At 51.5% G+C, this 26,053-nt stretch overlaps 1 protein-coding gene across 1 annotated transcript; it reads right to left on the bottom strand.

Annotated features, from left to right (window-relative positions):
* Positions 1–1,121: 1,121 nt before the first annotated feature.
* On the bottom strand, positions 1,122–25,118 carry SLC25A23 (solute carrier family 25 member 23). The gene is made up of 10 exons (XM_003421648.4): positions 24,936–25,118; positions 23,776–23,902; positions 21,652–21,739; positions 19,670–19,781; positions 18,377–18,535; positions 18,147–18,299; positions 17,838–17,945; positions 15,771–15,938; positions 4,527–4,677; positions 1,122–3,540 (listed from the first exon to the last, which is right to left on the bottom strand). The coding sequence occupies exons 1-10, from the start codon at positions 25,089–25,091 to the stop codon at positions 3,356–3,358; spliced, it is 1,407 nt and encodes a 468-aa protein (XP_003421696.1). The 5' UTR covers positions 25,092–25,118; the 3' UTR covers positions 1,122–3,355.
* Between the last annotated feature and the right edge of the window lie 935 nt (positions 25,119–26,053).

The raw sequence follows: 26,053 nt of genomic DNA, 5'->3' as shown, positions 1-26,053 counted from the left end.
TACTTTGGACATGTTATCAGGAGGGACCAGTTCCTGGAGGAGGACATCGTGCTTGGTAAAGTAGAGGGTCAGCGAAAGAGAGGAAGACCCTCAATGAGATGGATTGACACAGTGGCTGCAACAATGGGCCCAAACATAGCAATGATGGTGAGGATGGCGCAGGACCGGGCAGTGTTTCGTTCTGTTGTACGTGGGGTCGCTATGATTCGATGGCACCTAACAATAACAATAGCAGTCTTTACAGGGTCCCTGGGTGGCAGAAAATGTTAAGTGCTGGACTTAACCAAAATGTTGGCAGTTCAGACCCACCCAGAGATGCTTCAGAAGTAAGGCTTGGCGGTCTGCTTCCGAAAGGTCACGGTCTTGAAAACCCTGTGGAGCACAGTCCTACTCTTACACGCGTGGCGTCACCATGAAGCAGGTCACCAGGCCTTTCTTCTGGAGCGCCACCTCGGGGGTTGGAACTGCCAAGCTTTAGGTTAGTAGTCAGGTGTGAACCGTTTGTGCCACTCAGGGACGCTGTTACGTGGCCAAGGGCGGTGAAGTTTTCAAATGGAATTAAAGTTGCTCATCAGTTGATGGAGCCCTGGTGGTGCAATGGTTAAGAGCTGGGCTGCTAACCAAGTCAGCAGTTCGAATCCACCAAGCACTCCTTGGAAACCCTATGGGGCAGTTCTACCCTGTCCTACAGGGTTGCTATGAATTGGAATCAACCCGACGGCACGTTAACAACAACAATCAGTTGGTGGAGAGATGGGGAGATAATCCTGGATTAACTGGGCAGGCCCAGTATAATCAGCAATTAACCAGTTGCCATCAATCAGTTTCAACTCATGGCCACCTCATGTGGTCTCAAACCTCCAATCTTTCAATTAGCAGCTGAGCACGTTCAACCGTTTGCACCACCCAAGGGCTCAGGGCCCATAAATATGGATTTCTCCCTTACTCCCACTTTATAGGTGTGGATACTGAGACTCCGAGAGAGCTTCACTTCTTGGTCTCTTGGAACTGTGTGTGAGGGGCACGGCCCCATGTCCCTTCTCTGTGGGTAGTCTCAGGTTGCCCTATAATCCACACACCCCTTTTTCAGTAAGAACCACAATGAAAGAGCTTAGAAAATTTATTCTTTTTCTTTTCCTTTGAAATAACACACATGGGCAGGAAGGTGGGACATGGTATGGGTGAAGGGAGGTAGAAGCCGTGGGGGGTCCTCCAGCCCCCCAAACACCCCAGTTCCTCTGTCGCAGTCCCTCAGCAGGGCTCCCCAAAGAGTAAAGAGTGGAGGGAGGGGGTCCCTCAATTATCCTAAGCTCAGACTCCAACTACAAAGTGCAGAATACAGAGAGAGGTGGGCTAGGGGCTTGGGTTTGGTGGGGAGGGGGGGATCTGCTTCTCTCTCTGGTAGAAAAATAGACCTGCCTGGGTTTGGCTTTGTTTTTTTTTTTTGCATAATTGGAGACTTGGATTCGGGGAAGGGTGGTCTGTGTAGAAGTGCTTCTGGCTTCCAACTCCCTTTGAGGCCTGAGGGGGAGAGCCTGGAGAGGGGCCGCAGTGCTAGGGTGAGGGATTCCCCTTAATTGCGCCCCCCCACCTCAGGATGCCCCCTTGCCAGCCCCCGAGAACTCCGGGGGAGGGTGTTTGTCTGTAAGGTGGGGAGGGGGTGGAAGACACTGCAGAGTGTTGGGGGATTTGAGGGAGCAGGTCCCTGCAGGGCCCCCAAGGCTTGGCCATGCTGAGGAGGTAGAAGGGAGTTGGGTGTGGGGAGGGTTCAGCATCCATGCAGGGAGCAGGAGGTGCACCCCGACCCCTTGCTGCCTGGCCCAGGCCGAGTCAGGACCATCAGACAAACCCCATGGGTATTCTGGAGCCGAGAGACCACCAGGACCTGGACTTCCCTGTAAGCTCCCACGACTGTAGGATCTGTGCCATGGGGCAGGGACTCTGGGCTGTGGAGTGTGTTGGTGATGGGGATGTGTGGGATCCAGGACCCTGTGAGCAGGCTCCTGGGATATAGGACTTGGGATCTGAAGGTTCGAGATCCAGTGCCTGGGTGATTCAAATCCGAATCTAGAGATCAAGGAGCTATGATCTGGCGCTGGAAATATCAGGGCTGGACTTCTCTGGATGAGGTTTCAGGTTCCAGCGGTGGGGCCAAGAGACCTGGGATGCAGAATCTGGGACCCGGCAGTGGCAGTGCCCAGACCTGGTTGCTGTTGTGTTCTGGTGCCGGTGGCTTTAGGAGCCAGAATCCAGTGGGTCAGAGCTTGGGATCTGGGATCCAGAGGCTGGGGTTTGAGCATGTAGTGGCTGAAATGTAGGGACCTGGCAGTTCAAGCATAGGGACCCGGGATCCAGTGGTTGAAGGATAGAAACTCAAGAATCTGGTGGATGGGATGTGGGGGGAATCTGGGATCCAGTGGTTGGGGGCTGAGGGTATAGTGCTTGAAACATAGGGATCCAGTAGTTGAGGCAGAGGAGCTCAGGAATCCAGTGGTTGGGGTAGGTGATCTGGGATCCAGTGGTTGGAGGTTGAGGGGGTAGTGGTTGAAATGCAGGGATCTGGCAGTCCAAACAGAGGATCTGGGATCCAGTGATCGAGACACAGGAACTCAGGAATCCAGTGGTTGGGATGGGGGGATCCAGTGGTTGGGGCCCCAGGATAGGCATTGCATTGTCAGGACCCAGTGACTGAGGTTTCCTGATCTCCAGAATCCAGTGGCTGAGCCTGGAGATCCCGGGCTTGAAGCATGGGAATCTGGGGTTCGATGGTCGGGCTGGGGATCTAGGACCCAGTATGGCATGGGGACACTGGATGTGGAGCTGGGGTATGGGTGTTGGGGTTCAGGGATATGTGCTCCTGTGGTTGGGGTATCAGGATCCGTCAGCTGAGCTGTGGGGAACCCAGTGGTTAGGACACGGCGATCCAGGGTCTAGGAGGTGGGGCAGGGGAGGGTAGGACCTAGTAGCTGCGAAGTAGGGAGCAAGATTCAGTGGTTGTGGGGCTCAGGATTAAAAGGCCAAGGCGTGGAGGACCTCCGATCTGGCAGTTAGGACATCAGACACGAGTGGCTCAAGTGTGGATTCCACGGTTGGAGGATAAGGATCAGGGTCCAGAGCTGGGGTAGTGGGACCCAGTGGTTGGGGTGTGGGGGTCCTGGGGCCCAGCGGAAGAGCAGAGGAGCCCAGCATCCAGGATTCGGGGACCGGGATGCAGTGACAGAAGTGTGGAGACCCAGTGGTCTGGGTGGGTAGGGGGATCTGGGATCCAGTGGTTGGGCTCACAGTCTTTAGTGGCTGAGGTGTGGGAGACGTCATACTCGGGGTAAGGGATCTGGGGGGGCAGGCTCCAGGTCCCTCACCTGGACGTTACCCCCAGGGCCTGCTTCATGTTCTCGTAGACCACATAGGAGATGCTCACCGCCGGGATAACCTTCATGAAGTTGGGGGCGATGCCCCGATAGAGGCCCCGCACGCCCTCCTGGTATAGGATGTGACGAAGCAGGCCCAGCATGGAGAGCTGGGGGGCGCCCTCAATGGAGGCTGTGAGGGGTGGGGTGCCCAGGTCAGGCCCAAAGGCCCCTCTCGCTTCCCCCTCCCACTCCTCAGGGTTGGACCAGGTAGTCTTGCAGCAGGAAGGAGCAGGGTTAGACCAACAGCAGGACCTACCACTCAGAATCGGGTTTCACTGGCCGTGGAACTGGCTGCCCCCCTTTCTGCCCCAATCCTGATAGCCTAAGTTTGGGGACAACTAGAAACAAAGTTGGTTGTGGGTGTGTGTGTGTGTGCACTTGTGGCAGGGGAGGGCAGAGATTTCCTCTGCCTGGAACTCACTTTCCTCTTCCTTTGGCCAGCTAACTCCTCCTCATCGCCACTTTAAAGCCACCTCTTCAAGGAAGCCCTCCGTGGTGCCCCAGTCTCAGCCAGGCCCCACCCTCTCCTTTTCATTCACCCCTAAATCCATACTTAATCATGCAATGCTTTATTTAGCATCTTTCGGCCCCTCCCACCTGTGAGCTCTCTGGGGTAGGAACCATGGCCGTCTGACACACTGATACATCCCGAGTGAAAATCATGCAATGCAACGGCTACAATTCCCCAGGGAATTCTCAAACCCGATTCAGGGATAGTAACAAAGAAAAAGAAAGAAAGAAAAAAGGAACTCCATAAGAAAAAAAGTAGAAAAACAATAACTAGGCTCACCCTGACCCTCCTTAACCCAGTTCCCCTCAGGATAACCCAGCCTTGCAAATTAGAAGCTCAAGTTACCAGCCTGGAAATGCTAACGGCCTACCAGCCTTGCTCTCCCAGTCCTCACTCACTGCACCTGTTCTCCTTTTGGATCCTCAGCTATGTAAGGATGAAGGACTCCCATGCCCATGGCACAAATGGGTGAACTGAGCCCCAGAGAAGGTAAGGGCTTAGGCAAAGGTCACAGCCCTGGACTCTACCTGGGAAAGCCAGGGGAAGAGGAGGTATAACCCAAGTCATGGGGCCCTCCCTGGCCCACCCGATGGCCCTGGCCTCACCTTGGGCCTGCATCCGGGTCCGGACCAGGGCCAGGGGGTAACTGGCTATCTGGCCGCAGGTGGAGGAGATGGTGCCACAGGCCAGGAGCACAAGGATGCCTGGGTCTGCCGAGTCGTGGCTGTACTGCTGAAGCCACCGGTTCTTCAGGGTCTGGTGAGAGTCAAGAGGGAAGGGTGGTGCGTTGGGGGTGGGTGATACAGGACCCTGGCTTCAGAGGCCTTGTTGGTCGGCCCTGTAGCCCATGACGCACTTAGTACCTGCCAGGTATGTGTGTATGTGTCTCTGTGTCTATGTTGTTGTTAGATGCCACCAAGTCAGTTCTGACTCATAGCAACCCCCATGTACAACAGAATGAAACACTGCCTGGTCCCGCGCCATCCCCACAATCGTTGCTATGTTTGAGCCCATTGTTGCAGCCACCGTGTCAATCCATCTCGTTGAGGGTCTTCCTCTTTTTTGCACACCTTCTACTTTACCAAGCACGATGTCCTTCTCCAGGGACTCGTCCCTCCAGATCACATGTCCAAAGTAAGTGAGATGAAGTCTCGCCATTCTTCTAAGGAGCATTCTGGCTGTACTTCTTCCAAGACAGATTTGTTATTCTTCTGGAGGTCCCTGGTATAGTCAATATTCTTTGTCCTCTGTGTCTGTGCTTCTCTTTCTATAACTCAGAAATGATTAGGTCTAGGATCCACCCTACAAGGGTATGACCTCAACTGATTGATGGATTACGCTATACTAGACTGCATTATAGAAGATGAGAACGTTAGGTTACATGATTAGCTGCCATTAGAGGGTAGTGGTGGCTCAGTGGTAGGATTCTCGCCTTCCATGCCGGAGACCCGGGTTCTAGTCCCAGCCAGTGCGCCTCATGCGCAGCCACCACCCATCTGTCAGTGGATGCTTGCGTGTTGCTGGGATGCTGAACAGGTTTTTGTGGAGCTTGAAATTGGCTAATTTTCGGAAGCAGATCACCTAGGTCTTTCTTATATACCCTTATTCAACCTGCACCTTGACTCTCTGTGGCAGGCAGAATAATAGCCGCCCTGATGACCATGTCCTAATCCTTGGAACCTCTGAATATGGCACCTTGTATGGCAAAAAAGAACTTCGTAGATGTGATTAAAGTCCCCGGGTGGCGCAAATGGTTTGCAATGGGCTGCTAACCTAAAGGTTGGAGGTTCAAACCCACCCAGTGGTACCACGGAAGAAAGGCCTGGCCATAGGTTTCTGTCAAAATGACAGCCAAGAAGCCCCTGTGGAGCAGTTCTGCTCTGTAACACATGGGTTGCCGTGAGTCAGAATTGACCAATGGCAACGAGTTTGGTTTTTTTTTTTTTTTTTGGTTAGATGTGATTAAGTTAAGAGTTAAGGATCTTGAGATGGGGAGATTAGCCTGGATTATCTATGTGGGCCCAGTGTCATCATTCAGAAACCACTTACTGTCAAGTCAATTCCAACTCATGGCCAACCCCATATGTGTCAGAGAACTGTGCTCCATAGGGTTTTCAATGGCTGATGTTTTTGGGAAGCAGATCGCCAGGCTTTTCTTCCAAAGCACCTCTGGGTGGACTTGAGCCTCCAACTTTTTTGGTTACCAGCTGAGCTCTTAACCATTTGTACCACTCAGGGACTTCTATATAATCGTGAACCCATTGCCATCCGGTCAATTCTGACTCATAGTGATCCTACAGGACAGAGTAGAACAGCCCCGTAGGGTTTCCAAGGCTGTAATCTTTGTGGGGAAACCCTGGTGGTGTAGTAGTTAAGTGCTACAGCTGTTAACCAAGAGGCTGGCAGTTTGAATCTGCCAGGCACTCCTTGGAAACTCTATGGTGCAGTTCTACTCTGTCCTATAGGGTCGCTATTAGTTGGAATCGACTCAACGGCAGTGGGTTTGGCTTTTTTTGGTTAATCTTTGTGGAAGCAGACTGCCACATCTTTCTCCCTCGGGGCAGCTGATGGGTTCAAACCACTGACTTTTCGGTTAGTAGTCAAGTGCTTTACCTACTGTACCACCAGGTCTCCTGTATGTAATCATACCAAAAAACCCGTTGCTGTCAAGTGGATTCTGGCTCATAGTGACCATACGGGACAGAGTAGAACTGCCCCATAGGGTTTCCAAGGAGTGCCTGGTGGATTCAAACTGTCCTTTTTTTGGTTAACAGCCATAACTCTTAACCACTGCGCCACCAGGGTTTCCATGTGTGTAATCATAGGGGTCCTTACAACAGTCAGAAAAGGAGATGTGACTGTGGAAGCAGAGGTCAGAGCGGGAAAGACTGGAAGTTGCTACGCTGCTGGCTTTGAAGATGAAGGAAGAGGCCATGAGCAAAGGAATGTGAGCAGCCTCCAGAAGCTGAAAAAGGCAAGAGAGGGGATTTTTCCATGGAGCCTCCAGAAAGAACACGGACCTGCTGACACCTTGAGTTTAAACCCAGTGAGGCCCATGTCTGACGTCTGACCTCCGGAACTGTGAGATAATCAATTTGCATTGTTTTAAGCCACTAAATAATACCTCCTCCAAGGTAGGTACCTGTGACAGAGACTGTGGGTGCCCACCCCTTATCCCTTACCCCCTCACTTCAAACCTCCCAACTTCCACCTGCCAGCATCTATAACTCCTGACCTGAGTACTTTTTCTGAAGCTGGGTAAGTCTGCTTTGATCACATAGGACCAGGCAGGAAGTGCTGGCAAATTAACATCCCCCAAAGCAACATTCAGACTACCATGACAACTGATAGGACTTGGTGAATTGAATCAATACCCCAGCTCCGGGTCTTAAAAGCTTGCAAGTGGCCATCCAAGACACAGCAGGTGGTCTCTATTTGCCTGGAGCAACAGAGGAAGAAGCAGTCAGGAACAGGGAGAGGAAATAGAATGCGTGATGAATTGCCTCCATGAACAACTGCCTCCTTTGTCATGAGACCAGAAGACTGGATGGTGCCTGGCTACCATGCTGAATGCTTTGATCAAAAATTCTATACAAGAATCCTGATCAAAAGGGGGAAAATGCAGGACAGAATTTCAAATTCTCATAGAATCCAGACTTTCTGGTGCCATGGAGCCTGGATGAACCCCTGAAATTATGGCCCTGAGATAATCTTTAAACCTTAAACCAAAAATATCCCCTGAAATCTTAAAACTAAACAGTAGTTTAGCTTCCCTAGTAAAGAATGTCTGCCTTGAGCATTGTGCTCTTAAGATCTATCTATATGGGATCAAATTGACAACGATAACTTGAAAGACTGGATAGGAGACTTAGGGGGCAGTGAGTTTATGTTAGTGGGGAGGAAATATTTGGAAAGGGAGGGTGAGAACGGTTGCACAACTTGAAGAATGTAATCAATGTCGCTGAATTGTACATGTAGAAACTGTTCAATTGGTGTACGTTCTGCTGTGTATATTCTCAACAACGACGAAAATAAAATAAATTATATATATTAAAAAAATACCCCAGCTCCCTTGCCACTCTGGTGGGGCATGTTCTCCACTGCCCCCCGTGTTCCCCAGGAGGATTAAGCTCCAGTTACCCACAGTGATAACCTGCTCGACAACACACCCCCTATTGGCTGCCTTCCCTGTCTCACCACCTCCCAAATAAACCACTGGCCCTCACACCCGTCTCAGGATCTGCTTCTGGGAGAACTCAAGCTAAGACAAGTACTAATATTATTCCCATTTTATAGATGAGAAACGGGGACTCGGGAAATTACTTGCCCAAAGCCACAAGGTAAAGAAAGTTGAGAACTGGCATTCAGAGCCATGTCTAAGTCCAGAGCCGTGCGCTTGAAGTCTTGAGGGTGGCTAATCCCTTCTGAAGCCTTCTGCAAGGTCTTTGTAAGGACAGGATCTTCTTTTCTTGCCTTAAGCCTCGCGTGGCTCATAGGTTTCATTTCCTGTGTCAATTCTCATCCATTGGTAATGGCTGCCTGGAATTATGTCGAAAGGGACTCAGGAGGAATGAGTGCTGTGATAGATTAGTGATGTCTGACCTGGGCAGGGAATGGGTAAGGAATGGCACATCTTTTCCATTATTGCCTTCCCAACTTTAATAGCCTCCTTTTGGCTTGGGGGTGTCTCTGGGTAGTGAAAAAGGTTAATATGCTTAGCTGCTAACTGAAAGGTTGGAGGTTTGGGTCCAGCCAGAGGTACCTTGAAAGAAAGGCCTGGTGGTCTACTTCTGAAAGACCACAGACGTTGAAAACTCTATGCAGCATAGTTCTACTCTGACACATGTGGGATGGCCATGAGTTGGAGTCAACTCCAAGTCAACTGGTTATTGTGTGCTCACCACCCATCTGTCAGTTCGTTGTAGTGTGGTGGCTTGTGTGTTGCTGTGATGCTGGAAGCTACGTCACCAGAATTTCAAATGCCGCAGTGTCACCCATGGTGGACAGGTTTCAGTGGAGCTTCCAGACTACGATAGAATAGGAAGAAAAGCCTGGCCATCTACTTCCTAAAAATCAGCCACTGAAAACCCTGTACAGCACAGTTCTACCCTGACACATACGGGGTCACTGTGAGTGGGAGCCAACTTGGCAGAACTGGTTACTGGTTTGTGTTTGGAGCAGCATTTTCCAACTAGGTATTTAATGAGTTATTAAGTGCTGTTCTATTGAAAAGAGGTTCTGATGACTGGAAACGTGTGGGGAACACTGGGCTAAAACAAAGTGAATAAGCTACTTTACGGCAGGACTCCTCAGAGCCTTTAAGGAACAAACATACATTTTGAAACTCCGAAGAGAGGGCAAAGGCTTTCTCCAACTTCTTAGACCTCAAAAAACGAACAAAAACCTCAAACCTGTTGCCATCAAATCAATTCTGACTCATAGCGACTCCATGTGTCACAGAGTAGACTGCTCCATAGGGTTTTCTTGGCTGTAATATATTTTTTTCTTTTTTAAATAATATTTCATTGTGATTTTAGTGAAGGTTTACACAGCAGCTTATGTTCCTATTCAACAATTTATACCCAAATTGTTCAGTGACATTAGTTACATTCTCCACAATGGGTGAACATTCTCAATATTTCCATTCTGGTTGTTCCATTTTCATTAATCCAGTTTCCCTGCCCCCTTACATTCTCATCTTTGTTTTAAAAGTAATTATTGACCATTTGGTCTCATATAGGAGCACAGTACTCACAGGTGATAATCTTTATTTTGTAAGCCGATCTATTATTTCGCTAAAAGGTGACCTCAGGGGCTTGTTTTGGCTCAAGATTTAAAGAGTATCCCAGGATTTGGCTGTAATCTTAGTGGAAGCAGATTACCAGGCCTATCTTCCTCAGTACCACTAGATGGGTTCGAACCACCGACCTTTAGGTGAGCAGTCGAGTGCAAACCATCTGCACCACCTAGGGTTTTCCCTTTTGGTCACAGAATCTGTTAATAAGGTGTTATGGTTTGAATTGTGTTCCCAAAAATATGTGTTGTAAAACCTAACTTCTATACCTATGGTTCTAATCCCATCTGAGAATGGATTTTCTTTGTTATATTAATGAGACAGGATTAGTGTAGGGTGTGTCTTTGTTATGGGTTGAATTTTGTCTCCCAAAAATGTGTGTCAACTTGGCTAGGCCATGATTTCCAGTATTGTGTGCTTGACTATCATTTTGTCATCTGATGGGATTATCCTACTATGTGTTGTAAATCCTAACCTCTATGATGTTAATGAGGCAGGATCAAAGGCAGTCATGTTAATGAGGCAGGACTAAATCTACAGGATTAGGCTGTATCTTGAGTGAATCTCTTTTGAGATCTAAAAGAAGACAGCAGAGAGGAGACAGACCTTATTACCACAAAGCAAGAAAAGCCAGGAGTGGAGCGTGTCCTTTGGACCTGGGATCACTGCTCTAAGAAGCTTCTAGACCAGGGGAAGATTGATAACAAGGACCTTCCCTCAGAGCCGACAGAGAGAAAGCCTTCCCCTGGAACTAGTGCCCTGAATTTGGATTTCTAGCCTCCTAAACTGTGAGAGGAAACCTTGGTGGTATAGTGGTTAAGGCCTATGACTGCTAACGAAAAGGTTGGCAGTTCAAATCCCCCAGGCACTCCTTGGAAACTCTGTGGGGCAGTTCTACTCTGTCTGGTAGGGTTACTATGAGTGGGAATTGACCCAACAGCAGTGGGGTTTTTTTGTTTGTTTGTTTAAACTGAGAGAGAATAAATTTCTTTGTTAAAGCCATCCACTTATAGTATTTCTGTAATAGCAGCACTAGATAACTAAGACAGAAATTTGGCACTAGGATTTGGGTGCTGCTCTAACAGACACAACATGGATGCGGTTTTGGAACAGAGTAATGAGTAGAGGCTAGAAGAGTTTTAAAGTACCTCATGCTAAACTCCTAGATTGCCTTGAAGAGACTGTTGGTGGAATTATGGACATCAAAGATAATTCTGGTGAAGGCTCAGAAGGAAGTGAGGAGAGCTGTAATACTGGAGACAGCACAGATGATGAGAAGCAGCAGCAGCAGAACCAGGAGACTGGTGAGACGCAGCACGAGATCCAATGAGTAAGCTGAGTGCCTCCCGGCACTTACTGCTGAGGCTCAGCCTGCTGACCCACAGAGTGAGTGAGTGAGCTGAGTGCCTTCCAGCTGAGACTTACTGGCAGAGTGTGGAGCCTCCAGGTACTTATCGGTAGAGCTAAAGAGCTTTGTAACACTTGCCCAAGCAGGAGAGAGGCCAGGCCGGGCCCAAGAGGCCCAAGGGGCTGAGGAGCCGAGAGGCCAAGGAACCAGGAAGCAGAAGCTGAAGAGACAAGGAGCACAGGAAGCAGAGCTGGTTGGTCTCAAAGGATGGGGCATGGCCTCTGAGGTCTGAAAGGGTGGGGCCACAGCCTCCTAGGTGTCAAAGAGTCAGCTCTTCATCAACTCAGTTCTGGAGTATAGGGCTGCCGTTCACAAGTGCCAGGGGATGGGGCCAGATCCACTCCCATAACCAAGGGGCAGAAGAACAGGTCCTGCCAGGCTGAGGTAATGGGATCGCCACTCACCTGGAGTAGGAGAACAGGGCTGCCCAAATCTGAGGGAGTAGAGTTGATATCCCAGCAGGCCTGGAAGGCAGAGCTGAAGCCCATGGCCAAGGGGACTCTACTCAGAGTCTAGTGAGCATGGCCAGCTTCCAGAGTCTGGAGGGCAAGACCATTGCCTAAATGGTCTCAGACAACAGAGGATTATTTTCAAGCCTCGAAAGCTAGTGTAAGTTGTTCAGCTGGGCTTTTGACTTGCTTGATGCCCATTATTCTTTCTTTCCCTCCAATTTCTCCCATTTGTAATGGAAATGTCTCTCTTGTGTCTGTTATGATATGATGGGGTGAAAGTGTTTTACATGTGGCAAGGACATGAATTTTGGGGGGCCAAAAAGTGGAATGTTATGGATGAAATCATGTCCCCCCAAAATGTGTGTCAACTTGGCTAGGCCATGATTCCCAGTATTGTGTGCTTGTCCACCATTTTGTGATCTGATGTGATCATCCCATGTGTTGTCAATCCTAACCGCTCTGATGTTGATGTACTGCTACAACCATTTGCAGCAGTACATCGACAGGGAACTGATAGAAGTTCAAGCTGGATTCAGAAGAGGACATGGAATGAAGGATATCATTGCCGATGTCAGATGGATCTTAGCTGAAGGCAGAGAATACCAGAAAGATGTTTACCTGTGTTTTATTGACTATGCTAAGGCCTTTGACTGTGTGGATCATAACAAATTATGGATAACATCACAAAGAATGGGAATTCTAGAATATTTAGTTGTGTTCATGAGGAACCTGTACATAGATCAAAAGGCAGTCATTAGGATAGAACAAGGGGATACTGTGTGGTTTAAAGTCAGGAAAAATGTGCATCAGGGCTGTATCCTTTCACGGTATTTATTCAGTCTGTACTCTGAGCCAATCATCCAAGAAGCTGGACTATATAAAGAAGAACATGGGATCAGGATTGGAGGAAGACTCATTAACAACCTGTGATATGTAGATGACACAACCTTGCTTGCTGAAAGTGAAGAGGACTTGAAGCACTTACTGATGAAGATCAAAGACCACAGCCTTCGGTATGGATTACACCTCAACATAAAGAAAACAAAAATCCTCACAACTGAACCAATGAGCAACATCATGATAAACGGAGAAAAGATTGAAGTTGTCAAGGATTTCATTTTACTTGGATCTACGATCAACACCCATGGAAGCAGCAGTCAAGAAGTCAAACGATGTATAGCATCGGGCAAATCTGCTGCAAGAGACCTCTTTACAGTGTTAAAAAGCAAAGATGTCACTTTAACAACTAAGGTGGGCCTGACCCAAGCCATGGTGTTTTCAATCGCCTCATTTGCATATGAAAGCTGGATGATGCTTAAGGAAGAAGGAAGAAGAATTGATGCCTTTGAATTACAGTGTTGGCAAAGAATACCAAATAGACTATGGACTGCCAGAAGACTGAACAAATTTGTCTTGGAAGAAGTACAGCCAGAATACTCCTTAGAAGCAAGGATGGCAAGACTTCGTCTCACGTACTTTGGACACGTTATCAGGAGAGACCAGTCCCTGGAGAAGGATATCATGGTTGGTTGAGAGTCTGCAAAAAAGAGGAAGACCCTCAAGGAGATGGACTGACTCAGAGGCTGCAACAACGGGCTCAAGCATAACAATGATTATAAGGATGGCTCAGGACTGGGCAGTGTTTCATTCTGTTATACATGGGGTCGCTATGAGTCAGAACTGACTCAACAGCACCTAACAACAACAACAACAATGATGTCAGTGAGGCAGGATTACAGGCAGTTACGCTAATGAGGCAGGACTCAATCTACAGGATTAGGTTATGTCGTGAGTCAACCTCTTTTTTTAAAGACATTCATTGTGGTATTTCTGTTAAAGATGCCTAAGACAGTTAACTAGTGCTACTATAACAGAAATTTATTCTTTCACAGTCTAGGTGGCTAGAAATCTGAAATCAGGGCACCAGCTCCAGGGGAAGGCTTTCTCTCTCTGTTGGCTCTAGGGTTAGGTCCTTGTCATCAATCTTCCCCTGGGTCTAGGAGCTTCTCAGCACAGAGACGCTGGGTCCAAAGAATGCACTCTGTTCCTGGTGTTTATTTCTTAGTGGTATGAGGTTTCTCTTCTCTCTGGTTCCTTCTCTTTTTTATATCTCAAGAGAGATCAACTAAATACAACCTAACCTTGTAGATTGTATCCTGCCTCACTGACATAATTGCCTCTAATCCTGCCTCATTAACATCATACCCAGTGCCCGCAGAGTTGATTCTGACTCATAGCAACCCTATAGGACAGAGTAGAACTGCCTGTAGGGTTTCCAAGGAGTGGCTGGTGGATTTGAACTGCTGACCTTTGTTTAGCAGCCAAGCTCTTAACCACCTTACCACCAGGGCAACTCATTACCATCATAGAGGTTAGGATTTATAACACACAGGATAATCACATCAGATGACAAAATGGAGGGCAACTACACAGTACTGGGAATCATGGCCTAGCCAAGTTGACACACATTTTTCAGGGACACAATTCAATCCATACCAATAACGAAGACATAAGGTCACATCTTACTTCTGCTCAAAACCCTTGATGGCTTCCTCTTACGCTTAGGACAAACCCAGACTACCCACCACGGAGTCCTCGCTGACTCTTCTGGCCCCATCTTCTATCCTAACCATTTCCCTCCAGCCTGCCACTCCTCAAGCGGGCCCAGCTCACTCCTGCTTTCAGCCCTTTGCACTTCCTGTGCCCTTGCTCACACTTCCTCCCGGCCCAGCCTTCAGCTCCAGCTTTACCTCCTCAGGGCCCTTCCTCCTCAACACCCCCCCGCCACTGTGACTTGTAAGTACACATCCTGTTTTACTGTCCTCTGAGAAGTTACCAGGATCTGAAACTGTCCTGTTTGCTGAGGTGGATTAGACTCATTCAGCCAGTACAATACCTGGGACACCATGGACCCTTAGTTAATATCTGAGGAGCCCTGGTGGTGCAGTGGCTAAGCACTTGGCTGCTAACCCAAAGGTCGGCAGTTCGAACCCACCAGCCACTCCCATGGGAGAAAGATGTGGCAGTCTGCTTCAATAAAGGTTTACAGCCTTGGAAACCCTGTGGGGTTGTTTTACTGTGTCCTATAGGTTTGCTCTGAGTCGGACTCAATGGCAGTGGGTTTGGGTTGGTTATAATATCTACTGAATGAATGAATGAATGGACAAGTGAATGAATGAATAAACAAAGGCCTCGTCTCATTTGGCTGTATATATACAGGGTGCTGGGAAGGGCCAGTTACAGATGGCAGGCGTGGAGTATCTTGGATTAAGGCTGGCTACATAATTTTTGCCACCATCCATCTGCCAATGTGTTGTACTGTGGTGGCTTGCGAGTTGCTGTGATGCTGGAAGCTATGCCATTGGTTATTTCAAATACCAGCAGAGTCACCCACGGTGGACAGGTGTCAGCTGAGCTTCCAGACTAGGACAAACAAAGAAAGGCCTCGTGATCTACTTCCCAAAATTAGCCAATTTCAAGCTCTGCTGAAACCTGGTCGGCATCCTAGCAACAAGGAAGCCTCCACTGACAGATGGGTGGTGGCCGCACATGAGGTGCCTTGGTCGGGAATCAAACCCGGGTCTCCTGCACGGAAGGGGAAAATTTTACCACTGAACCACCACTGCCTTATAATGATTTCTATGTAATATAATCATCTTCTGTAATGTAATCTGATGTTATCACCTTCCATAATGCAATCTAATGTAATGTAATCCATCTGTCATACCAAGGTAGGGTGGATCCTAAACCTAACTATAAACCTAATCACTTCTGAGTTATAGAAAGAGCAGTGTAGACACAGACACAGACACACACACACACACATACACATGGGGTAAGACAGACACGTTTGAGGATCGCGTATATGCAAAGAAACCAAGTAACGCCTAGGATGACCAACAGGGAAGGAATCGACACAGCCGACACTCGGAATTTGGACTTCGAGCCTCCTGAACTGTGAGCAAATAAATTTCTGTTCTTTAAAGCCATCCGCTCGTGGTATTTCTGTTACGGCAGCACTAGATAAGTAAGACAGGGCTTCTCAAGGATTCCAAGGCCTGTGATGCTACTCCACCACAGGCTTGTCCTCCCCTAGCTGCAGGAGGTAAACTGAGTCAGCCCCGGGGAAGGGTGTGTGCCGTGGACAAATACCAGAGGGGAGAGGAAGGGAATGAGGGCCAGGCTGTTCACAGACCTCGTAGACGGCCAGGTCGATGCCCGCGTAGGGGACGATGCCCAGCATGTTGGGCAGGTAGCCGCGGTAGAAGGCACGGGGCCCCTCCTGCTCCAGGATCTGCCGAGCACAGTCCCGCAGCCCCCTGTATTGGCCCGTCCGGCGCAGGGTCAGCCGCGTCTTCAGCACCTGGGGAGAACCAGGACCACAGTTACCCCTTGAAAAACTGCCCTCAGAGTCACCACATCAAGGAAATAGCTACTTCTGGAAGCAGACATCCTGACAATAATTAAACTTTAAAATCACTTATTCTGGAATCTTCTGCCACACCCCCCCATCCCTATACCTAGAAATGGTTATACCTACAGAGCAGGTTGTGGCAGCCACCATAACTGTCCGCCAATATCTTTATTCCCTTCTCCCTTAATAATACCAGTTGCCATTGAGTCGATTCAGACTCACGGCGACCCCATGTGTATCGGAGTAAAACTGTGCTCCATAAGGTTTTCAATAGTTATTTTCCGGAAGTCGATCAGCAGGCTTTCTTCTGAGGTGTCTCTAAGTGGACTCCAACCACCAACTTTTTGGTGAGCAGCTGAGCACATTAGCCATTTGCTACCCCCCACCCCCAGACTGCCCCTTAATAATAATAGGGTAGAATTTCGCTCCATGGGATTTTCCTTGGCTGTAATATTTACGGGAGCAGATCGCCAGGCCTGTCTTCTGTGGCACTGCTGGCTGGGTTCGAACCACCAACCTTTAGGTTAGTAGTCAAGCACAATCTGTTTGCACCACCCAGGAACTTTAATCCCTTAATAATAGAAGCCCTGATTTTCAGCAAGTACACAGACTATATTTCCCAGCTTCCCTAGGTGTGGGGTCATATGACTAAACCGTGGTCAATAAAACAGAAGAAGAGGTAAGTGTGACTCTCAGAAAGAGACTCACAGGAGGGCTTCCCCTCCTTAAAGCCAGGAGTGCATTCCCTCCTTTATCTCTTCTTCTTTCTTGTTGGCTGAAATATAGATGTGATGACCGGACCACAGCAGCCATATTGCTCCGTGAGGTGGAAGCCACAAGCTGAAGTGGTAAAACAAGATCGATAGAAGGAACTTGGGTCTCTAACACTGTGCAGCCACCACATGAACACTGAACTGCTCACCTCCAGATTTCATTTATTTGATTTTTTTTTGTCATTTTCAGAATTTTAACTGAAACCAGAAATGAGTTCTCTGAAAACAGCTACACCTAGAAATGATTCCCCTGGGAACAAGTATCCTGAAAATCAGTGTCCTTAGAAGAGGAAGGGGTCCTGATGGCATAGTGGTTAAGAGTTTGGCTGCTAACCAAAAGGTTGGCCGTTTGAATCCACCAGCCACTTCTTGGAAACCCTATGGGGGCAGTTCTACTCTGACCTTATAGGGTCGCTATGAGTTGGAATCGACTTGACAACAACGGGTTTATGGGTGGGTTAGAAGAGGAACATCCATAAACATCTGTCTCCTACAATGCCTGTCCAAACAGTTATAACCAACCTCTCCTCCCCACCACCCCCAAGAGCGATGTTGGTTCAGTGGTGGAATTCTCGCCTTCCATGTGGGAGACCCAGGTTCAATTCCCAGCCAACGCACCTCATGTGCAGCCAACACCTGTCTGTCAATGGAGGCTTGCATGTTGCTATGATGCTGAACAGGTTTCAGCAGAGCTTCCAGATTAAGATAGATGAGAAAGAAAGGCCTGGCAACCAACTTCTGAAAATCAGCCGGTGGGAACCCTGTGGATCACAATGATCCAAACCACAACCAATCACTGGGATGGTGCAGGACTGGGCAGCGTTTTGTCCCGTTGTGCATGGGGTCGCCATGAGTTGGCGCCAACTGGATGGCAGCTAACAACAACTATCCCTAGAAGCCATACCTCCAATGGTCATATCCAGAAAGGCCACACACGGAACAGCAGTGCTGGGGTGAGCTACAGTCTGCACTGGGGAGGGGAGATGCCTGTCCTGCAATCTCAATGCGTAACACCCCGGGAAGTGGAGTGGCTATTATAGGCCTCCCAGCCTGCAGTGGGGCTCCTCCTTCTCACCTCCATGGGGTAAATGATGGTTTGGGCTGTGGCGCCAGCCAGGGAGCCAGCCACGAAGCGCTCCTGCACATGTAGTGTCTCCTGCTGCCCCCGGATGGCCCGCTTGATCTGCAGGTAGGAGGCACAGGAGTGGCAAGACCTTGGGGGTTGAGCCTTCCTTGCATCCAGTAAGGCTTCCCCTCTACTCTCCTCCCAGCTGTGGGCATCATTACAGAGCAGGTGCCCATTGCCTAGGAGCCCAACCCACAGGTTCATGTGTCCATCCCTGCCGCCACATGCCAAGCACACACCTCCCCACACCTGCCCCACCTGCTCATAGGCCATGAACTTGATCGCCGACTCTGGTGCGATCTTGAGGACATTAATGCCGTTGCCCCGCCACAGGGAGCAGACGCCTCCCTCGCGGACCATGCTCCTCAGGCCCCCCAGGATGTCCAGGCGGTTGGTCTTGGAGGCGTGGACCTGGGCAGGGAGACAAGGGGGCTTGGGACCCTTGCCCAGGCATGGGGCAGGGGGCAGGTCTCTCCAGGGCCCCTCACCTGCATGAAGACCTTGAGGCGGTCCAGGGGGGCTGTGCCGGTCCGAGACACGGCGCCCGCCACTGCGCCAGCCACCAGCTGCTTCCACCACATGCCAGTCTGTTTTTCCTGCTCCGAGAACTCGTCGGGCACGGTCAGGCACTCACCAATGTCTAGGACCTGAGGGTGCAGGGCTGGGGTGTCATGTCTAGCAGTGGGGAGATGTGAGCCTGTCCTAACGCCCATGTCTAGGACCTGAGGGTGCAGGGCTGGGGTGTCATGCCTGGCCGGGGTGGGGAGACACAACCCAATCCTAAACAAGGGAGTCTCCCCATGAGTTCTAGGACACCCCAGAGATTCCACCGATAAATCCTGCTTGAAGAGCCCAGGAGACCCCTCTTGAACTCCTACCAGATCCTAGCAAAGCATCCAAACCCGTGATCTCCGACGTAAAGATTCCAACATCCCTCCTGGGGACCTCCGCCAGATCCCACCAAAGTCCTTCCCAAGAGCTTGCCACATAAATATCCCTCCAGAGTGGAAAAGATTCCTCTGAAAGATCTCACCCAAGGGTCTCCCACAGGGTTCCAGAAGATCCTCCGGGACAACACACAATCCCACGTGGGGTCTCCCAGATAAGGAGGCTGGCAGATCCCACCAGGTCTCCACCCAGAGACTAGCCCTCCAACAGAGGTCACCCATGGGATTCCCAACTGGGCTCCCCATGGATCCTTCAGGGTGGGAGTCCCTCTGGATTCCCCAGATCCCACAGATGGCTCCCCTCTAGATGCCATTAGTCTCCCAGAAGCATGGCTCAGGGATTCCCACCAGGAGCTGGTATCTAGAGCGCCCCCTGCCAGGAACCCCACTGGACCCTCCTAAGGCAATGGCTTTATAACTGTTCTTGCTGAAGACCAGCCGAATCCATCATTCAGCCTAATGGACACCAGGCAGAAGGGGAGCTGGGCGGGTGGAGGGTGGCAGGCCTGGTTCCCCACCTGGTGAGCTCTCTCTGCTCTGCACCCCCAGTGCCTACAACCTGTCCCCAGAGTCCCCGCAGGAAACACCCCTTGCAAACCAGAAGGGCTCCAGTCAACTACCAGAGACGTCCCCAAATGAGCCCCCTGAACCCCAAAAAGAAGAGGGGAGGGGAGCCTTAGCCTCCGGCTCCTCCTTCTAGAGGGTCCTGGGTGCTGCCCCTCCAAGCACTGGCGAGATCAGGGCAAGGCAGGCAGGGAGGAGGGCCCCAGGTCCCCAGATCCTCCTGGGGACTAGAGCGCAGCCACCGGGCATGGAGAGTCACCCCCACCTCACCGTGGAATGCTTCCAGAAATAGACCACGTCCTCCACGTTCTCTAGCGAGTGCAATAGGAAGTGGTCACGCCATTCCTGCCAATCGATGGTCATCGTGCCGTCTCGGTCCATGCTGGGGGCGGAGGAGGGGGCAGGATCAGTGCCTGGGGGTGGGGGGTTGCCGGGGTGAGGTGCTGCTAGGGGTAGGTTTAGGGGTAGAGACACCTCCCTTGAGCACACGCTTGTTGTTGTTGGGTGCCATGGAAATTCATTTCGACTCACAGCGGCCCCATGTGATAGAAGAGAACCTAGGGTTTTCTAGGCTCTAATCTTTATGGATCACCCACACAGTGGCTGAGACAACAGGCTCAAACATAGCAACCATTGTGAGGATGGCACAGGATCGGGCAGTGTTTCATTCTGTTATACACAGTCGCTATTAGTCGGAACCAACTCAACGGCACCTATCAACAACAACTACGACAATCTTTCCAGGAGCAGATCGCCAAGTCTTTCTCCCACGTAGCTGCTGGCTGGGTTCGAACTGCTGACCTTTTGGCTAGCAGCTGAGCGCTTAACCGCTGAGCCAGCAGGGCTCCTTGAGCACACACCTAGTACTGTTCTAACCGTCATATTCCATGGACTGCCCCATATTGAGACCTCATAAAAAGCCAATGGCTGTCGAGTCGACTCTGACTCATGGCGCCCCCCTGTGTGTCAGAGTAGAACTGTGCTCCACAGAGTTTCCAGTGGCTGATTTTTGGGGAATTAGGTCGCCAGACCTTTCTTCCCAGGCGTCCCTGGGTAGATGTGAACTTCCAACCGAGTGTGTTCATACTTTGCACCACCCAGGGACTCTGCCCACACGCCTAGCGCTAACTGTACTTGTGCTAGTTCTAGTACTAGTACTAGTTCTAATCACACTCTACCGAGTGTTCCTTACTGATTCCTCATAACAACCTGTTAGATGTTGAATTGTATCCCCCCCAAAAAATACATTCACATCCTAACCCCTGGTGGCTGTGAACGTGACCTTGATTGGAAATAAGTTCTTTGAAGATGTTATCAGTTTACATGAGGTCACGCTGCAGTAGGGCGGGTCCTAATCCTATCTGAGTGACTCCTTATCAAAGAGGAGAAAAGACAGAGACGGAAGAAGGCTGCCACGTGACGTGCAAGCCAAGAATCGCTGGCCGCCGCTAGAAGCTAGGAGAGAGACAGATTCAGAAGGACTCAACACAGCTGGTACTCTGATGTCAAATTCTCAGCCTCCAGAACTGGAAGACAAAACATTTCTGGCCAGTGGTTTGAAATCACCAGTGGCTCTGTGGGACAAAGATGTGGTAGTCTGCTTCCGTAGAGATTTACAGCCTTGGAAAACCTACGGGGCTGCTGGGAGTCGAAATCAACTCAACGGAAATGGGTTTGGCTTGGTATAAGTCACCTAGTTTGCGGTACTTTGGGATGGAAGACCTAGAAAACTAATGGAGGCAGTATTGGCTCAGTGGTTGGATTCTCGCCCTCCATGCGGGAGACCTGGGTTCCATTCCCGGCCAAGGCACCTCGCACTCCGCCACCACCCATCTGTCCACGGAGGCTAGCATGTTGCTATGATGCTGAACAGGTTTCGGCAGAACTTGTAGACTAAGATAGCCTAGGAAGAAAGGCCTGGCAATGGACTTTCAAAAATCAGCCAATGAAAAACCCTATGAATCACTATGGTCTGATCCACAACCACGCATGCGGTTGGCGCAGGACGGGGCAGCATTTCCTTCCATTGTGCATGGGGTCGCCATGAGTTGGGGGCCAACTTGACAACAGCTGACAGCAAGAAACTAATGCACAGACTGCTGGGGGGATGGTATCACCCTCATTTTACAGAGGAAGAAACTGAGGCTCAGAGAGGTGAGGCAACTGGCCCAAGATCTTCTGATTCAAAAGCCCCCTGGGCCAGGGGTCGGGGAGCTTGAGTTACGTGGGTTTCAGAACTCCTAGCTACTCACCTGTGCAGAATTTTCTCTGCCTGCTCCAGCGAGATGGAAATGCCCAGAGCCCGGAAGCTCTGCTGGATCTCAGAGACATCGATATGACCTGCAGAGAGGGCCCCAGGTGGGCGTTACGGGTTGAGCTGTGTCCTCCAGTGAGGTAAGCTGAAGTCCTAACCCCCAGTACCTGTGAATGTGACCTGGTTTGAAAATAGGGTCTTTGAAGATGTTACGGGTTAATACAAGGTCATACTGGAGTCGGGTGGGTCCTAATCTCACACGACTTGTGTCTTATCACCCATCACCATCGAGTCGATTCCAAATCATGGCAACCCCATGTGTTACAGAGTAGAACAGCTCCACAGGGTTTTCTTGGCTGTAATCTTTATGGAAGCAGCTTGCCAGGCCTCTCTTCCGCAGCACCACCACGTGGATTCCAACTGACAACCTTTAAGTTAGCAGCTGAGCACAAACCACTTGTGCCCCCCAGGGACCTTCCCTAGAGTCTTCATAAACCAAAACACCAAACCCGTTGCCGTTGAGTCCATTCCAACTCGCAGTGACCCTATAGGACAGAGTAGAACTGCCCCATAGGGTTTCCAAGGAGCAGCTGGTGGATTCAAACTGCCAGTCTTTTGGTTAGCACCCATAGCACTTAACCACTACACCACCAGGGTTTCCAGAGTCCTTATAGAAAGACACAAACTACAGAGACAAGAAGACGCAGAGGGAAGACAGCCAAGTGAGGAGGGAGGCAGAGATCGGAGGCATGCAGCCACAAGCCAAGGAACGCCAAGGATTGCTGGCAGCCACTGAGAGCCGAAAGAGGCAAGAAAGCGTCCTCCCCTAGAGTCTTCAGAGGCCCTGCGGACAGCCTGACTCCAGACTTCTAGCCTCCAGAATGGCAGATGATAAGTTTCTTTAAGTCATCCAGTTTGTGGTAAGGACCCCTCGTGGTACAACAGTTAAGCGCTCTGCTGCTAACCAAAAGGTCGGCAGTTCAAACCCACCCAGCGGCTCCACAAAAGAAAGGGGCGGCGATCTGCTTCTGTGAAGATTACAGCCTAGAAAACCCTGTGGGGCAGTTCTGTTCTGTCACATGGGGTCGCTATGAGGCAGAATGGACTTAATGGCACCCAACAACAATAATAGTTTGTGGGACTTTGTTACAGCAGTTCTACAAAAGCAATCCAGTGTGTGTGGAGGTATATGTGCGGAACCTGGGGGACCCCGGGGCCAAGGAGCAGGGAGGCTTGGAATGAGGATGGCTTAACAAGACCAGGGGATCCAGACACCCAGGGCAAAGTTTGAGGCAGGATTGGGGAGGGGGGTGGTAGTTCCTGACCCACTGGAATCAGATAAGTGAGGCCATGGCAGTATTAAGGAATCCCCCGTTCCAAAATATATCCGGGGCAATAATGGGGTCCAGTGGTTAAGCATTTGGCTGCTAACCAAAAGGTCAGCAGCTCAAATCCACCAGCCACTCCTTGGAAATCCTATGGGGCAGTTTTATTCTGTCCTATAGGGTCGCTATGAGTCAGAATCGACTCGACGGCAACGGGTTTAATTTTTTTGGTTCGTGCCAGAGAGAGAGGAGGCCCCGGGTGGTGCAAACAATTAAGCACTTGACTACAAGCCGACAGGTCAGTGGTCCAAACCCACACAGAGGCCCCTCAGAAGAAAGGCCTGGCAATCTGCTTCCAAGAAAGTCACAGCCTTGAAAACCCTACGGAGCAGTTCTACTCCGCACACATGGGGTCCCCATGAGTCGGAAGCGACTCAACAGTAACAACAACTACGTTAGAGAGGGCCGAGAGGCGATATTAGGGACCCAGGAGATGCTATTGGTGGGGCGCAGGGAGTGTCTCTATTCCATAAGGAATCGAGAAGCAACATAAGGGATCTTTGTCCCTAGGGAAAATCCGAGGGTACCAATGAGGGGGTCACACCCCAGAAAGGAAAAGGAGGTGGGATGGGCTGCCTGGGCCTTGAACCACGAGCTGGGGGTGAGGAGTGCTCCCAAAATAGTCTGTGAGTCAGCGGGGAGAAGCACCCTCCCCGCTCTGCCCAGCACTGCCAGTTCTGCCCCCTTGGCATCCCAGGCGCCCAGAGCCCCAGGTCCTGCCCAGAGGCTGGCCTTACCGTCCTGGTTCCGGTCGAGGCTGTGGAACATGAGCAGCAGGCGCCGTTCCCGCTCCTGCAGGTAGCGTGTAAACTCCTCCAGGTCGAGCCCTCCATCTGGGTCAGCATCGGCCTCAGGGGAGATACCCTGGCAAAGGGGGTGGGCACAGGAGGGGCTCCAGGAGGCTGCTCCCCGATACGGGGGTGCACAATTAGTTATCTGGCTCAGGATCCCAGGGCCACTAGCACCCCAGGGAAGAGGGCAGGAAAATCACCACCCCTCTCCAAAGTCCACTTCTCAGCAAGATGCCCAAGGCCACAGAAAGCCTGGGAGATAGGTAGCATGTGTCCGGTTTTCAACAAACTAGGGAGCAGCGAGGTCAAGAGCTAGTTCAAGGTCACTGAGCTGGGAAGCAGTAGCCTGGAGCCCTTGTCCCTCCAGCTTGTCCTCCCAACTGCCTCTTAACAAAACCTGTTCACTTGGCCATCTCTGGGCAGCATGGGGCAGGACAGATCCCAGCTGAATGGGCAAGGCCTCAGTTCTTCTCATCGGGAAAATGGGAGGGTGGACTGAAGGACTCAATGCTATGGAGACACTCAAGGGGCATGTGGGCTACAGGCTGGGGGAGACACCTGTATGGGGGGGTTCCTGCCTTTATAGATATGTCCTCAGCTGAGGGTGGCCTCAGGAAGGGCTGGGTCCCTGGCTGGGGTTAGCCTGGGGCACTGAGCCAGGTCCCCTAAAGGGCCAGCAGGTGAGGGAATGTAAACGGAGTGGCTGGGGCAGCTGGCTAGGAGGGCAGTGGGTGCCCAGAGAGACCCAGGGGGGTGTGGAGGATATGTCCCCAGGAGGCGGGAGCAGGGCAGCCGTGGGCAGTGAGGACAGTCCAGAGGGCGTGTCGCCAGCAGTGGGCAGGAAAGGGGTCTGTTCTTTCCCTGGCGGACAGCCCCTACCCTGGCTGGGCTTAGGGGGGTGTTGGCAGCAGGCTTGGGCCCTCCGTGGTCCCGTCTAGGCCCAGACCTGCTGCGTAGGAGGGCTAAGGGGACAGAGCTGCTCAGGGTGGACACAGGTCCTGGAGTCTGGCCACAGACTGTCCCTGGCGGCTCAGGGCGCTCCATTCAGGGGATCGGGTCACCTGGGCTGAGCGCGGAGCGCCAGGCGGGGGTCTCGGCGGGGGTACCTGTTGGGCAATGCTGTCCGGGTCGCCCCCGCCCAGCCGGGCCAGTCCCCGGCGCAACTCATGCACGTCCACGCGACCATCCTTGTTACTGTCCAGCTCCTCGAAGAGGCGCCCCCAGCGCTGCCGCCGCTCGGCATCGCCCGGGCCCCCCCGCATGGCGCCAGCCCGGGGGGGAAGGGAGGCCCGGCGGCGGCGGCCTCAGCGGGGGCTGCGAGGCTCCCCCTTCCCCCCGGGGCCCCTCTGGGCCAGCTCCGCGGCCACGGCCACCGCAGCCTCGGCGCGACCCGCCCGGCTCCGCCACCAGCAGTAGGTGGAGGCTGCTAGCCGTTGCCGCCCGCACCAGAACTTGGGTCTCCTCCCACGATCTGCTTTGGGGGGAGGGGGCTGGGGGCGGAGCTGGGGGCATGCGGCGGAATGTCGGGGATGGTCTGGTGTGGCACAGCCGAGGAAGCATCAAGGTTCCTTCTGGAAAGTGGAGCTAGGGAGATCCATGGTCTCATTTCTGGTTTCAGAGTTCCGCCTGTGTGCCTCAGTTTACCCCTTCTTTCCAAAGAGGCAAATAAAATGTCAGGGATCGGGTCTGGCCGTTCCGTTCCATTTGACCTCCCTCCTGGACTAATCACCTTCGGGAACTAGTTCTTGCCTTTTCCATAAGAACGCCAAGAGTCTTGCGCATCTAGCCCTCCATCTGCCCGCCCGCTCATTTCGCTCTTCCCACTCTGTCACAGAAACAGAAGATCAAGACGCCATGGGCTCCATCCGTGCCTTGATTCCGCCCGCGCGTCTTCTTTCTTCGTCCCACTCAGCCCGGGAAACGGAAGATCAACTCGCGGCGCGGCTGCAAACTCGCCTTCCTATTGGCCGGAGCTGCCAGGCCGCCCGTCCCGCCTTCTCCCACCTGGGCGGGGCCTCCCAGGAACCTGGGCCGGAGTTGGGCTTCGCTGCCCGGGTGCGGGCCAAGATGTCTTAAAGGGGCCGCGGCCGAGTCCGGACGACTGGCTACCTACTCTGTCCAGACTGGCCAGGATGTCCCAGTGTCCTGGGTCCGGCTAGGGATGAGGACGGGGTGGTGGAGCGCTGGAGGCGGGGCCCCAGCCTGTCGCTCTCGCTGCACCTGC

Source organism: Loxodonta africana, chromosome 3, assembly GCF_030014295.1.
Source record: "Loxodonta africana isolate mLoxAfr1 chromosome 3, mLoxAfr1.hap2, whole genome shotgun sequence".
NCBI lineage: Eukaryota > Metazoa > Chordata > Mammalia > Proboscidea > Elephantidae > Loxodonta > Loxodonta africana.
The sequence above is the reverse complement of the archived record's forward strand: the minus strand, read 5'-3'. Positions and strand labels throughout refer to the sequence as shown.